The 15387-nt window shown below is 34.0% G+C and overlaps 1 protein-coding gene across 12 annotated transcripts in view; it reads left to right on the top strand.

Annotated features, from left to right (window-relative positions):
• LOC105345132 (trichohyalin) overlaps positions 1 to 13718 on the top strand; it is a 40835-nt gene extending 27117 nt beyond the window's left edge. For 4 of the 12 annotated variants that reach the window (XM_066089171.1, XM_066089165.1, XM_066089175.1 and 1 more), the window contains 17 exons: positions 402 to 638; positions 960 to 1034; positions 1156 to 1351; positions 1603 to 1736; positions 2343 to 2509; positions 3327 to 3347; positions 4755 to 8253; positions 8428 to 8457; positions 8800 to 8849; positions 8956 to 9051; positions 9140 to 9360; positions 9540 to 9679; positions 9825 to 9857; positions 10114 to 10323; positions 10769 to 10789; positions 10966 to 11037; positions 12496 to 13718. In XM_066089171.1, coding sequence (XP_065945243.1) covers positions 402 to 638; positions 960 to 1034; positions 1156 to 1351; positions 1603 to 1736; positions 2343 to 2509; positions 3327 to 3347; positions 4755 to 8253; positions 8428 to 8457; positions 8800 to 8849; positions 8956 to 9051; positions 9140 to 9360; positions 9540 to 9679; positions 9825 to 9857; positions 10114 to 10323; positions 10769 to 10789; positions 10966 to 11037; positions 12496 to 12692 — 5399 coding nt within the window. In that variant the 3' untranslated portion in view covers positions 12693 to 13718. The remainder of the gene's footprint in view (positions 1 to 401; positions 639 to 959; positions 1035 to 1155; positions 1352 to 1602; positions 1737 to 2342; positions 2510 to 3326; positions 3348 to 4754; positions 8254 to 8427; positions 8458 to 8799; positions 8850 to 8955; positions 9052 to 9139; positions 9361 to 9539; positions 9680 to 9824; positions 9858 to 10113; positions 10324 to 10768; positions 10790 to 10965; positions 11038 to 12495) is intronic. The other 8 variants (XM_066089166.1, XM_066089168.1, XM_066089169.1 and 5 more) reach the window with 8 other exon arrangements.
• Positions 13719 to 15387: the final 1669 nt, after the last annotated feature.

Genomic DNA, 15387 nt, shown 5'->3' with positions numbered 1-15387 from the left:
TTATTTTGACTCAATCAAGCTGAACTTTGCTGTAGATATCTAATTAACCTTCATAGTTTTTATAGTACTGTTTAATACTTTTTTTCACTAGAAAAATATTTTTTCAACGTCTTAATGGCATATAATTATATATTTTAGTTATTTTGTGTGATATATGTTTGAAAACGCTAAAAGCACTAGCCTTAAAAATATGTTCTGTTTGTTCATTTTAAATCATTTCAGTATGCATATATATTTTTAATGGAATATAATCTACAATTAATATATTGTACCCTTGATATGAATTAAATCATAAGTTTGATGCACACTGCAAAATTACTTTGCTCAAAAACACTAACATAGATTCAGAGTTTGTTATTTATGAGCTGTTGCTATGGTAACATGTGACCTTGACATTTCAGTTTGTGGTCATCTGGAAATTCTTGACATTCTGATTGACAATGGAGCAGAGCTGTCCTCAGCAGACAGTCACAATGCGTACCCGATCCATTACGCTGCCCAGATGAACGGGAAAGACAGCAACCATGCTGATTCAAAGGTCGGGGAGAAGGTTCTCAAAAAACTTCTAGACAGTGGTGTGCCACACGATGTCACAGACAAAGATGGCCGACAACCGCTACTATGGGCTGCAAGTGCAGGTATATAAGTTTCAAATTGAAGTTTACTTCACAGCTGGAAAGAGTTTACTCTGTGGGTATAGATAAACAGGCATATATCAATGGAGAAGAATAGGAATACCCTGGAAGAGTTTAATCCATATTGATTTCTTCTGCGGGTGATATTTGCACTGTTTGAAAATTGCAGTTGGTTCTGGCTGGATTTAAAGTTTGTAAATATGCAATTAAGGTGCATAAATGATTAGAATAAAATGTTATGACAAAAATGTCTGGTTAAAAGTGACAGAAACTTTATTGCAGCATGCTTATATATTAATCTACTCTTATTTTGATTTAATGCAGGAAACACAGAATCCATTAAATTATTAGTCAAAGCTGGTGCTGATGTGAATGCTATTGATAAAGATGGGCTTTCAGGTAATAATTTGTCTCATAATTAAAGTCTAGCTTGTACAGAAACTGCATTGTATAGGGCTCTGGGAGTTGTCCTCCACAATTACAGTTTTATCCTAAGTCGGAGTTGTCTCTCTTGTTCTAGCGTTGCATTGTGCGGCCTCTAGGGGTCACTCTCACTGTATAGAGGAACTGAAGAAGCTGGGAGCAGATGTAAACCTAGCAGATAAAAATAGCTGTACCCCTCTATTTTATGCTGTCACCCTCGGTAATAAAGACTGTACAAAGACGTTACTCAAACACGGTGCTGATCCAAACCACCAAGATGTCAGGGGGAGAACGTAAGAGACTTTTCAATTTTGACCAAAAAATATAAAGATTGATGAATAAAACAGCATTATTGTTATATTAACAAATATTTATCATAATTCTTTTTAAATTATATTTTCATACCACAATTATCATATGAAAAGTATTTTATTCTTGTAAGCCTCAACTTGAAAAATGGTTCTAAGAGTGATTTGATTTGACTTTAAATCTTGCGAAAAAAAAAGTTTTTATTACATTAACTAACAGTTTTTTCCATTATCAGGCCTAGTCATTGTGCCTCTGTGAAGGGTTGTGTGGAGACACTGAAGATTCTGGACAAGAGTAAAGCCGACCTGTGGGGTAGTAGCGGGCGGGGGGATTTCCCCATCCATGAGGCTGCTCAGGGCGGACATTGCGGTCAGTATACTAATACACCTTAAGTCAGATATAAACAAGACAGATAACACATTTGTAAATGAATGGCTTTAATTCAGATATTGGGTGGACAGTAGTATTTTACATTAAAATGGACATTATGGTAACGTTTATATATCCCAGTAAACCTTCATAAGACATTAGCATGGTCTTTTAACCTAAAGACAAATTACATTTATTTAATGTAATTATGGATTAAATTTAATTACACTGTTTAGCAAATAGCTTTCCATTTATAAGAATTATTGCAGTTTTCATAAAAAAGGACCAGTAAGATATGATACGCATGTCTCTGTGGTTAACTTGCAATTATCCTTAAACATTATATAAATATACGTAGTTCTTGTAAGTCGCTGGACTAAAAAGTACAAACTGGCACCATTAAAAGACCCACCTCTAAAATGCTATTGATTGGTAAAGCAAAATATAGCTACTACACGGAACATTTTGTGTAGCAGTGAATTGGATGCTGACCCAGTTACAAATATATGAGTCTTATGATTAAAGTGCAAAATCCAATGAGGGTTCTCTTTCTCAATACAATTAAAGATTCCAGCTATAGTAACATATATTTCATTATTTTTTAAGATGTGGTAAAGTACCTGCTTAAGTGGAAGAACACCCCTGATGCAGTGAATACTCCAAACAATGCTGGCAGAACCTGCCTCCATATTTCTGCCATCATTAACAATCTGCCTCTCTGTAAACTGCTGCTGGACAACGGGGCAGAAAAAAACTCTCTGATGATGCACAAGGTACAAATCTGATCAGTGTCTCAAAAGTGTTTGAAATAAAAAAATATTCATAACTTTAAGTTGGAAGATATAATTGTTATGATTGATTTCAAGTCTTGACTTTTGATATTGCGAAGTAGCTTAGTGTAAAATAAAAGTCTAAAAGTCTAAAAACATAATCAATCAGATAGGAGAATGATTGAGCTAGATATTTTAATATTAATCTACTAAATGCATTATCAAAGCAAATATTTCTTGTTACTAAAATAAAACTGGACAACCATATGCATGTTTATACCTATACCGGTATATTGCAAATTCCATTTATTCAATGCAATTCCAAAACAACTGCATCGTGTATTGTGAAATGATTGTATTTGCTCGGTTTATCTTTCTGTGCAATCCAATGAATGCATTATCAGATTATACACAAATTTTAATGTACAGAATATCTTATATTGCATTAAGAAAAACAATTTTAGCAGAAATGCAAAGGCGTTTATGAAAAATTGGAGGTCATTGCGAGGTTAGAGTGCTGTTTATGTAAAAGATTATTGCTTTGGCTATAGAATGATCGCATACTAGAACTATTTTGTCTTTTATAAAGTAGGATATTAGGATATCATATAAAAAATATCTGCATGCAAATGTTCTGATATTAACATTGAACTTATTATTCTTTTTTTAAATCCACTGGTCTTTTGTTGATAAAAAAAATCAAAGATACGTGGAATGTGATTTTCCTTTTTAATTAAGTTTAAATCATATTATGTAAACAGCCCAAATTTGATGAATTTAACTTTGAGTAGAGCGTTTTCACATTTTGTCTGATTCATAGAATAAGAAAGATTCAAGCAAGGTAAAATATTGTGATGAAAGAGAAAAATAACTTCACATGCTTTGAATTAACAGTTTGGATTTTTACTTGTGCCGTGATAGTTGGTAATTAAGCCCCTCAATGATATTAGAGAAATGCTTCTTTTAAAATTCAGTCCGATGAAATTCTAAGGGCAACTTGTTGAAAATTAAAGGTTTAATCTTCATGAAATAATACCTTACTTTTGTTACACGAAACAAGTTCTCGAAAGGGATAAAGAATATAGATTTTTTCTACAGAAATAGTATATAGACGGCTGTTTGCTCAGAATAATCTAGTCATTTAATCTGTCAAAAACGGAAATGTTGAGTGTATTGTGCTTCTTGGGGAATACCGTGCTTTAAACTTAACCCAACTGCCACAAGTGTTGGAAACTATATACTTTGATAAATCATTACCGGGTAAGGAATGTTTCTTGGTAACGTGAATTCATTTAAATATTACGTAATCCTAATCTGCTTGTTTGACAAAAATAACATTTCATTTCTGTGCTCTGTGAATGTTTTGATAACTGATTATTTTGCTTAAACCACTTTTAATACGTTTTAAAGGTAGCATTTAAAGTATCTATCGAACGATCAAAGTTTAAAGAATTTTCAGCAATGTTTATAACACACACACTTGTAACTGTTGTAAATAATTTGTTTCACGTTTAGAAATTGAAACATCACTATCTTTCTTATAAAAATCACCTTTCACTATTAACTTTTTTTTTTTATTTTTGTGTATGTTGAATTAAAGAAAAGCTGAGACTATAATGCCATGTTATATGCATGTTACTTTTGTTGAAAGCAGGAAAATAATTGTCTTCTTCTAATACGGTAGTCTAGGACTCGCTAGATCAATACACTGATTTCGTGCATTTAAAGTTTCAGAAGAAGTCGTCGGTAGTATGTCAAAATTATCAGATAACCTTTTTCATAGGTAGCAGGCAGTAAATATCCGTATAACTCAGTCATTCGTTGTTACACAGACCATAGTCACAGTGTTAAAACACGTAGAAGATTGACAACAAACGAACTAGTGCTTTGTGATCGGAGGTTAACAAACACGACAAAACAATAAACTCATGAGGTGGAATGCATCAGAGAGCAGGTGTAATTTAAGTTAGGATTAGTTTGTGTGTGTTGCTCAGACTGTGATCTTTACCATTCTAATCGGTTTAATTTTTACTTCAGTTTGTCCCAACGGTCGTCTATCTATCCGTGAAGTGACATCTAATTGTGAGATTTATTTGTATTGCGAGTGCCTGACTACCGTCGAATCCGAACGAATCTGTTGTCATTTTAATTGTTTTCAATCACTGTATGAGAGGATAACGTTCTTGATTTAGGATTTAGAATACTTGTGATATTGCCGTAAGATAATCTTTGTTTTCGCTTTCTTCAGGATAAATCGTACACCCCGTACGATGCTGCAATCTTGAAGGACAACAGAGAGACAGCAGAGTATATCAAATCCAAAGGAGGAAATACTGGTGGTGACATTGACAATATATTGAATAAAAAAGATAAAAGGGAAAGTAAATCGGCAAAATCTAGGAAGAGCAATTTGGAAAGTCATAAAGAAGAAGAAGAAAACGCAGAACAGGACAAAAAATCAGAGAAACAGGAGGAGGCTGACAAGGAAGAGAAACCAAAGTCTAAAAAGGAACTAGAAAAAGAGAAAAAGGAAGCTGAAAAAGCAAAAAAGGAAGAAGAGAAGAAGAAGAAAGAAGAGGAATTAAAAACCAAAAAAGAGGAAGAAAAGAAGAAAAAAGAAGAAGAGAAAAAGCAAAAAGAGGAAGAGAAAAAGAAAAAGGAGGAAGAAAAGAAACAAAAAGAGGAAGAGAAGAAGCAGAAGGAAGAGGAAAAAAACCAGAAAGAACAAGAAAGTAAAACATCTCCTGAAGAGACTACTGATAAAAAAGAAGAAGCTGTAGTTGCTGCTGCTGTTGTTGTTGCTGACGAAAAAGAGAAGAAGGAAGAAGACAAGAAAGGAAAGAAAGACAGTAGTAAAGAAGATAAGAACAGCAAAGAAGGAAAGGGAAGCAAAGAAGTAAAGGACAGCAACGAAAAGGAACAGGAGAAGAAAAAGAAAGAGAAAGAACAAAAAGACCCAGAGAAGGAGGACCAGTTGGAAAGTGATGAGGAGGTGGTTGTAGTGAAAGGCAAGAAAGTTATTAGAAAGAAAAAGGGATACGTCAAAGATAAAGAAGCTGAAAAAGCCAGAAAAGAAGCCGAAGAGGCAAAGAAAGATGCTGTAAAGGCAAACCAAGAGGCGGAAAAAGCAAAGGCTAATGCTGAAAAGGCAAAACTAGAAAAGGAACAACAAGATCAAAAGAAGAAGAAATCAGCAAAAGAAAAGAAAGAAGAAAAAGTAGAAAGTAACAAAGCTAAGGATAAGGAAAAAACCAAAAAAGACGAAAAAGCAGTAGCATCAGCTGCTTTAGCGGCTAAAAATAAGAAAGGCAAAAAGGATCCTGATACTATTCAGGAGGAGGACGAAGAGGAAGAAGACGATACAATTAAAGAAAGTCCCATTGAAGCAGAGAAAGCGAAACGAGAAACAGAAAAGTCCAAAAAAGAGGCAGAGAAATTGAGAAAGGAAGCAGAGGAAGCAAATTCAGAGGCTGAAAAAATCAAACAGGCTGCTGTTGTTGCAGAAGCCACAGAAGAAGGTAAAGATACTTCTAAAAAGAAAGAAAAACAAACAGAAAAAGGAGGAAAAGGTAAAGAGGACAAGGCACCTAAAACACCTAGTAAAGGAAAGAAAGATAGTAGTAAAAAAGAAGAAATATCTAAAGATCAAAAAGGCAAGAAGGATACAACAAAAACAGACACAAAACCTGAAGAATCTCAGAAGGAAAAAAGTGCACCTGCTACTCCCAAAACTCCTAAAAAAGACGTCAAGGAACCAGATAAAGATGAGGAGCCGGAGGTAAAAGAAAAAGATAAAAAGGAACAAGACAAAAAGTCTTCAAAAGACAAGAAAGATAAACAGGATACAAAAGATCTAGAAAAAGTTGAAAAATCTGCTTATAAAGAAGAAAAGTCATCTGAAAGTAAAAACAAAGAAAAGAAAGGAAAACAGGATTCAAAAGATCAAGAAAAAGTTGACAAATCTGCTCATAAAGAGGAAAAGGAATCTGAGAGTAAGAACAAAGAAGACAACACAGGGAAACCTGGAACTGATAAAAAAATAAAAAACACAAAAGAGGATAAAAGTGAATTACAGAAAGAGAAATCGACTGTTAGTAAAAGTGATAAATCAAAAAAGTCTAGTGAACAGCCTAAAGTAGATAAGGAAAAGACTTCACCTGAACTTAAGGAAGTCGACAAAACTCAGAAGAAAGATTCTCAAAGTAAGTCTGAGAGTGAGGAGAAATCTGATAAGAAAACATCGGTAAAAAATAAAAGTGAGGATAAAAGTCAAGAAAAATCGTTAGCCAACTCTAAACTCGAGGAAAAAGACAAAAAATCGTCTGAAAAATCTCAAAAAGACACACCTCGGAAAAAGACTCCTGAGAAAAAACAGCGAGAAGAGAAAAGCCCAAGGAAAACTTCAGGAAAACTTCAACAAGAAGTTGAAGATCAGAGGCAAACATCAGAAAAGCAAACTCTTGAAGAGAACTTTAATGAAGACAAAGTTGATGCTGATGATGAAATTGACGAAAGAGAAGACAGTGGAGTAAACACACCAGGATCCCTTGCAGAAGAAGAGGATTTGGAAAAGCATCTAGTTGCAGCAAATATTGCTGCTGAGAGCGAAAAAGGAAAGAAGAAAAACAAGTCCACAAATCAACCGGGACCTTCAACTAGTACTCCAAAAACTAAACACAGACCAAAGAAAGAGGATAATAACAAACAAAAAGTTTCACCTAAAGATAGTGGAAAACCAATTTCAAGAGAAAGAACTGAGTTCCAGGAAGTCGAACTTGTAACAAATAGAGATTCAGGAAATCATTCTCAGTCTGAAGATCGACATTCTCAGACCGAAGATCGACATTCCCAGACCGAAGATCGTCATTCACAGACAGAGGGTCGACAATCACAGACAAAGCATAATCTAGTGTTAAGTCCTTCTCTTTCTCCTGTTGATTATCAGGAACACAAGAAAGACGCCTTTGTTGAAACTCCAAAGTCTAGGTCTGCTCATACCGAAAAACAAGACGACGAAGATGAATTTGAATTTCCAGAAAACTCTCATGAAAACCAAGAAGCAGCTCTGAGATTAGCGGAGAGTCGTAAGCAATCAAGACAAGAAACAGTTCCTGACAGTAGTCGGCCTAGCGATTCGCCAGATAGAGAATCTAGAAGCAGACGTAAAGCTTCCAAAATCCCTGACACTGAAGTGATTCAACCAGGACTAAAAAGTCGTGACAATTCTCGATCAAAAACCCCAGTGTTGACAAACGGTCATACTCAACAAAATAAAGACTATGTCGAAACTTCTGAAGAAGATGACGATGTGATTACTGAAATCAATTTTCAAAATAGACTACGAAGAATAGAAAAAGCGCAACTTGCGAGGAACAAACAAAAAGAACAATTTCTTTTACAGCAACTACGAAAAACTCAAAAACCGAATTATAAACTTGCTCCAGTTCGGTCAAAAAATAAATCTAATCTTAGTCTAGCAGATATGGAAAGACTGGATAATTCCGGACGCAGACGAAATGTTCCCAGAAGAGTTGCTTCCATTCAAGAGAGCGTGCGACGGTATCAGGACCAGAGACGTTTTGTCCGCCAAATGCATCAGTTGAAGCGCGCTCAAATCTATACGGGTCCAATGCATGACATTGTCTTGTTTAGCAAAATGATGGATGTCTACAAACATAGCACGCCCGGAGGAAGCGAGAACGACTTGGAAATGAGCACAATGGACAACTGGGATAGCTATCTTAGAGGTGAGAATTATCAACATCTATGATGTCTGTAATCTTATATAGTTGTGTTGGAATATAACAACTTCATTATTAACTAGTTTTATTTAGAAACTTATGTGTTATTTCTGTATTCGCTTAATGTATACGTAGACAGTGTATTCTACAATGTTTAACAATTCGTTAACTTTTACGCAGTAGATTCAGACTTAAACTCGACTGGTCCAGGTAACAGATTTCGGCACTATATACTAACATTTGCGTTTCTTATCTAATAACCAGAAGTTAGAAATGAACAACGTTGGTAAAAAGTTGACCTGGTAACATCTTCAAAAGTAGTTGCACTTTATCCAAGATTTTCCCTGTGTTCTAGGTCACGGTTTCCCAACATAACATGAATTCTTGAGAGGAAATATTCTTGCTGTCATTTTTTGTTCATAATCTCATGCACGTTTTTACGATATGTTGTATTATAATGAGGAAAAATTGTATCAATTTCTTCTCTTAATCGCTTAAAATCAACGATTTGTTTAATAAATGTTACATGTATACGTATTTAATGTCTTTTAGATCAGCTAAGGTTTGTTTCGCATTATTACGACGAAGATAAGTCTGTCAGGGTAAGTCAATAAGAAAAAGTTTTTGTTTTTACAATTTATTGAATAAAAAAACCCACATTTTTTAAAAATCATTTTATAAAAAAAATATATATAAATAACATTTTAGGATCAGACGAACAAAGTCAGACGAGAGACTGCAGACACACGACGTGGAGTAGAGAGTCGGTCCGAGTATCTCGCTCAAAGCTTTAGACGCAAAGAGGTGTGTTTTTATGCTCAGGATTTGTGTGAGTGAATGAATGAGCTTTGGGATTCTGATGCAATTTTAACTTATCACTTACTTCATTCAGGAGCAGGATGGCCGAGAAAAGACGGATTTGGATGGAAGGATCTCTACTCTCACTAGAAAGACAGAGGACCTCTATGACAGTGTGAAGGAGAAGGCTGATCAAACGTTACAGGACGCTAAGGAAACAAATGCCAGCTTAGATAAATATTACCGTAAAGAAAGATCGGATCTCCTTCATCATTCAAGGCCTCATAGTCATAAGAAGCTAAAGGATGAAGAAGAGTAAGAAATGCAGCATTTTAAATACTGCAACTTATAAATAAAACGATAGATAAATGGTTTTACTGCTGGTATTTTTATGATCAAGGAAAGAAGGATGATAGTCTACTATATTATATCTTATGTCAAGAGTGATTTCACTCCTTAATCTTAATATCATAATGTACTTTGAACAATTGTAGAATGGATGAACGTCACAGGATGCACGAAGAGCACGAAAAAGCTCGAAAAGAAAAGCACTCAGAATGGCATAGGAAAAAGGACGAGGAGTTGCGAAGACGACTACTTAAAGTGTATGGAAATGGGTCAGAAATTAATTATGGTGAGTGTTCACCAAATAAATTACATGCTTTAAATTTTTTTACGTATTTTTGTGTGTGTATAAAGCCGTTTTCTGTGCAGAGTTCTCTTTGTCAGTTGGAATATTTCTTTTATCTCTTTTTGCTTAAAATTATTGTATAATATAGACACAAGTATGGAATCCGCCGAAAGTGCATTTTGTAAGTATTATTTTGAAAACAAACAAAAGCAGGGGCAGGTTTTGGTACTTGTATCTTTGATGCAAGGTGGCAGTTTTTTTTGCACCGTGTGACTGTCTGAATGGTGTTGAAGGAAGATGCATATCCATTGATTTTGCTACCAATGAAAAAGACCTAAAATCTCTATCACTCGGTTTAGGCAGATGAATGGATATTATCTTTTTCTTTCTTTCTTTCTTTTTTTATGCACAATTTGATTGCTTCCACTTAATCATAGGTAAATCACGAAATGTTGGCCACATGAAATCATCAACACCTCGCACCAACAATAGCGTGGGGACTTCCCCGGGTTCTCGACCTAAGTCTATGATGTCCTCCACTAGCGGGTCGCGTGCACAGTATAGCAATTCCACGGATCAAGAGCTCAGTGTTCAGATGACAGAGTTTGGATTCAGACGGGTAAAAAAGACGGACGATGGTTCCTATGGTATGCATGATTAGTAAGACTGCTTTTATCTAATAGCATGAGACAACGCGGTAATCTGGCACATGTCGCCAAGAAAGATAACTCGTACTGTTTTAAGATTTAAAAAAGTTATTGCATGTGCCAGACTTAGTAACTCTGGTCCCACCGTCACCAACCTCCCTCAAGTCATTACTCAGCCTAAGTCTGAATTTTGACCTCGGATTGCTGCATTTTTCCTCTAAGGATTTGAGTTGAGGATTGAGTTGAGTGATTTGAAAATATTGGTGATGGGGGTGCCTGTATATATATTTGTAAACTAGTAGGATATATTGTTAAAATATCCTTTCTCGTAAAATCGCATTAATACTACCCCATAGAATTTTGTTTTTGAATTATGTTTCAGTACTCTGTTTTGAGTGCATTTTTTTCCGTTCAAATTTTTTTTCGTTTTTTGTTTTCAAAAAAGTCCCATGTAGTAGGCATGGATGTAAGTATTTTAAAGTTTTGAATAAATTTTGATTTTATTTTCTCCATTGTTCCCAATTAGACGTTGTAGCTATATTTCAAATTTCTTTCAGCAAACACCACTATGCATGCTTCTTGTTCACTCTATTAAACGTGTAGAGGTTCACCATGTAGTTAAAGTAGCATTATATTTCACAGGCAGAGTTTCCAAAGACCCGTCACAGTGTAGTGTCAGATCGCTGTTGTTTCACAAATCTGGCTCACTGTCAGGTATATGTATGGACAATGGCGATGTGGCGTTGTTAGCCAGACGTAATATAACCTTAAAAGTCTAGCCAAGCTTTATTTGTAGACTTTGCTATCGTTCTGGGCGATGTTCCCTGCTTTTTATGTTATGTCCTCTTTGATTGCTTTGTATTGCCACACTGTAACCTTTAGTTCTTGATATGATATGTGAATCTGCAATAACTTCTTGCTTCTTCTTCATTAAATGTTTTATTGCAATATACATTAGTTATATCACATCAAAAATATATCTAAATGTGAGGGTTTTAGATGATTCACAATTCCATAATTGGGTCTTAATTAATTAAACACTTCAATTTCGTCCGATAGATTCCTCAGTTTGAACTGTACCTAATTGAGGAGGAACTTTGGTATTGATCTAATTGTCAAGGTATACAGATCGTAATATTTCCCCATATATACGGCATCGTGATACCGACACAGAAGCATGAAGCCGTGCATTCACTCATAATCTGTATGTATTTTAGATCATTTTGAAGGTGAGCTTGCTACAGGTGGTAAGACCCCTGCATGATGGATAACAAATTACACAATTAAGGCTGCGTCAGAGCTTCAGCATGGCTAAATATCGAAAATATTCTTACAAAATCATAAGATTTATGGAATGAAGAACATTAAATAACAAACATTTGTTTGTAGCGATTTTGTCATCCAGGTTTTAATATATGTAACTGATTTTCTTACTATTTCAATGCATGGACTGTTTGCCGTTTAAAGTCAATTGTAATGTTTCTACATTTAAAAAATAATCACGAAAAAATAATGAAGTGTCCAGTTCTTATTTATACTGTTTTATTCTGTATTGCCTTATTTCAGTCCTGGTTCTTCAGGCTCTTTGGTGAGTTAAGCTGTAGGCAGTCCATGCATATCTGCTGATTACTCCATAATGACGTACATGTAACTCCCTGTAGAGCAGACGATGCCGATGTATTATCTAGCATGCGATTAATTCAGAAATCATGTTCCCTAGTAAATGCTTATATGTACATGATGCCTCAAATAATAACGTTGTGCTTCTAGATTAATTAATTCTGTATATGTATTAAATTTAATGACGGTATAGTTTAGTCGAGTAATGCATGAGTTTTCATGCCTCAAATAATAACGTTGTGCTTCTAGATTAATTAATTCTGTATATGTATTAAATTTAATGACGGTATAGTTTAGTCGAGTAATGCATGAGTTTTCATGCAAACATCCAAACCATTATTTTCACTACAAATGTAGTAAATCATAATTTATATTAAATGTAATTTTCAGTGATAAATTAAGCAAAATATATGATAAATTTAGTATTTTTTTCCTAATATCTTTAAATCTGTTATGAAATTGAATCATCTGTGTGATATTTTAAGGAATCTTGAGCAAAACGATTATGACATATTTTACCATTTGCATTACCTCTATTTTTTATGCTTTCAGCCAATTGGACTCCCAAGTTTGACGGTGACGTAAGACCACGAGCAGGCCTCGTTTTCGTGGAGCCCAAACTTTACAACGAGTATCTAAAAGAAGAGGCCCAAATACGTCATCAGACCGCCATGATGGCGCGAAGTCGTTCCACTAACATCAACACATTAGAGGACGATGCCACGGTTCTAGAAACCGTAGAAACGTGACAAATGGAAACAGTGTAGTTGTTTAGTTTTCATGTTCAAGTTTGCAATTGTTTAAATGTACCAATTGCGTGTAAATCACTATATGACGTCATTTCTAAGTAATACTCAAACTCTGACAATTATCAAATTGAGGATGAGTCAATGTTTGTAACTTGAATGACAAAATCAAACATTGAAAATAATACTAGGAAATTAATTTATTCATTTTGTTTGTCAGTCTTGATTGGGAAAATTCAAGATTGCCATGTTCTTAGTTTATCACATTGACATTATACATGAATGGTTTCTACTTATTTAAATTCTCATGCTGGTTGTTTTTAATAATTATTTATCTATGCTGTAACATTCAAATGTTAGGAAATCTCCACGAATCTAGACTTTGATAAGCCGCGTTCTTTCGACTAGATCCTATAGAACGTTACAAGAGGTTATCTATCCTTTCCTTTAAACTAGGAGGAAATATGTGTAATAGTATGTTGCACGAACTGTAAGTTGTGCATGTACTACGAAAGTTAGATAGCAACTCCATTAGTTTACAATGGTATTATTTAATATATGTCATTTAAACCCAGGTTTCGATAGTGGCATGTGCACTACATATTTCATATCAATATGGACCATGGTTGGCGTTGGTCCTTCTCTGCCATAAAATTGTGACATTTTCCCTTCTAATAAACTGAAGTGCACATCTTGGACTTAAACATTCTAATCAGCGGTGTTCACTTTTGAAATATGAAGAACAGTTGTGTATTTATTATTCTCGATAGCCAATCTGTGATATGTGTGTAGGAATCCGTCCAAGCTGATTCATAGAGCATCCCGTGTTGGTTTATATTTTGTTTTTCCTTTTTTCGTTGGATTTTCAAATGATTTCTGTGATAAAACTTGCCAACGTCTCTTAAAGTGATCACGATTAATTGTTTCTCCGTTTTAGATAGTAGCTTATTTATTCATGTACATTATAGTAGTTTTTTGAAGGAAAGAAAGAGATGCGTGTATATTTCAAAAATAAAAGATAATGCTCAATTTGTGTTGTTTTCCTTGGTGGGGGTTTCATGACTGATAAACAGATCGTAAATCAAATGTCCTGATCCAGAATATACAGATATTGTCATGGGTTTAATGCTACTGAATTATTATATCTTTTGAACCCTGTCGATGTTTCAAAGATGTTTTGTACTGAAAGTAGTTAACTTAACAAAAAACGATTTTTAAAAAAAATAAACACTAGTAAAAGTGTTTAACAAAAAGAGTTTTTCATTATCGTGAATTCGATTAGAAATGTATAGTATTCCTTGAAAAAAAAATTCAACGCTGCACTGTCTTTTTCCAATTGCAAAAAGGTATAAAAGTAGTCAGCTTAATAAAAATGCATGTCGTCAGAGACGGAAATGTCGGAAAAGGCAGTTTATTGTGTTTAAATTATCTTTCCAAAATGTTTATAGATACCTGCATTATTAGAAATCTAAATTAATTGATCTGTTGAAAGAAGTAATTATCCAACACATTTATATATTTGCAACTGTTACAGTCAAAATTTGTATGCATTAAAAAGTCATATACAGCTCGTAAAGAACAAAATACAATAAATTTATCTGTTTTTGTTACAAATTCTAGTTCTTGTGTTCGAAAGTTTGGCATACCTCTGCAGTTTAGAAACAAACACAATGGCTATACAGACTGTGTATGTGTGTGTGTGTGTGTGTGTGTGTGGTGTTCTGCATATATATATATATATATATATATAGCGCTTGTTCTGTACCTCTTCTACCATTTATATAGCTTTGAGAGAATAAATGATTTGAAATTGAAAAAAAGTATGGCATCCCTCTACAATATGGATGAATCAAAGCAGGTTTGTATGTAATTGGTTCAGTTATGAATATATTATTCATTAACGAAGTCAAGCCAAGCTGTATAATAAAGTCCCCCTTTTATTTATATCATTAAAATATTGTGAAAAGGTCAAAAGAAATAGGTACAACTTTATTAACTAAAATATTTGTGAAAATATACTTGTATTACAATGTAACATACTGTACATGTGTCTGTGCACCAAAATCAGAAATTAAATTTTTCTTTAAAGGATTATTCTTTTTAAAGAATAATAACATATGAAATTGGAATTTTTGTAGATAAAAAACTCATCCCATATCTATTAATTTCTTACTAACGAAAAATCTCACAGAAAAAAACGCAATTCTTCTCATACATTGATTCCAAATATAGTATGTAGAATTAATAATTTAATTAAGAAAAGATAAAAAAGTAGAAAAAATCATATCTACTCATATCTTTAGGAACGGTACTCTTCTTCACACCAAAGTTGTTATCTAGCATAATAGTATTGCGGCACCATTGTACACTACAATTACATAAGCTTAATCACAGCTTATATATACTCAATAATTTTCTTACTTTTGAATTCTAAAATTAAGTATGGGATATTAATTCACCTTCCACAATCTTACAAACGTTAAAATACCAAGGCTTGTTAGATATTTTAAAGACATTTTAAGATTATCCATCTTTTCATTAATATTGATTGAATATTTTTAAAATCTTTTTTCTGATCAAGCTGAATTCATCAGTTCTCATTGTTTAAATATTACGCGTAGTCTAAACAGATTTTCTCCGTAAGTTTGTGTTGTGGGAATTAATAGCATTAAAAGGTTAGTCCAAGATCTCTAGGCGA

The sequence above is a fragment of the Magallana gigas genome, chromosome 6 (assembly GCF_963853765.1).
Source record: "Magallana gigas chromosome 6, xbMagGiga1.1, whole genome shotgun sequence".
NCBI classification, from domain to species: domain Eukaryota; kingdom Metazoa; phylum Mollusca; class Bivalvia; order Ostreida; family Ostreidae; genus Magallana; species Magallana gigas.
The sequence above is the reverse complement of the archived record's forward strand: the minus strand, read 5'-3'. Positions and strand labels throughout refer to the sequence as shown.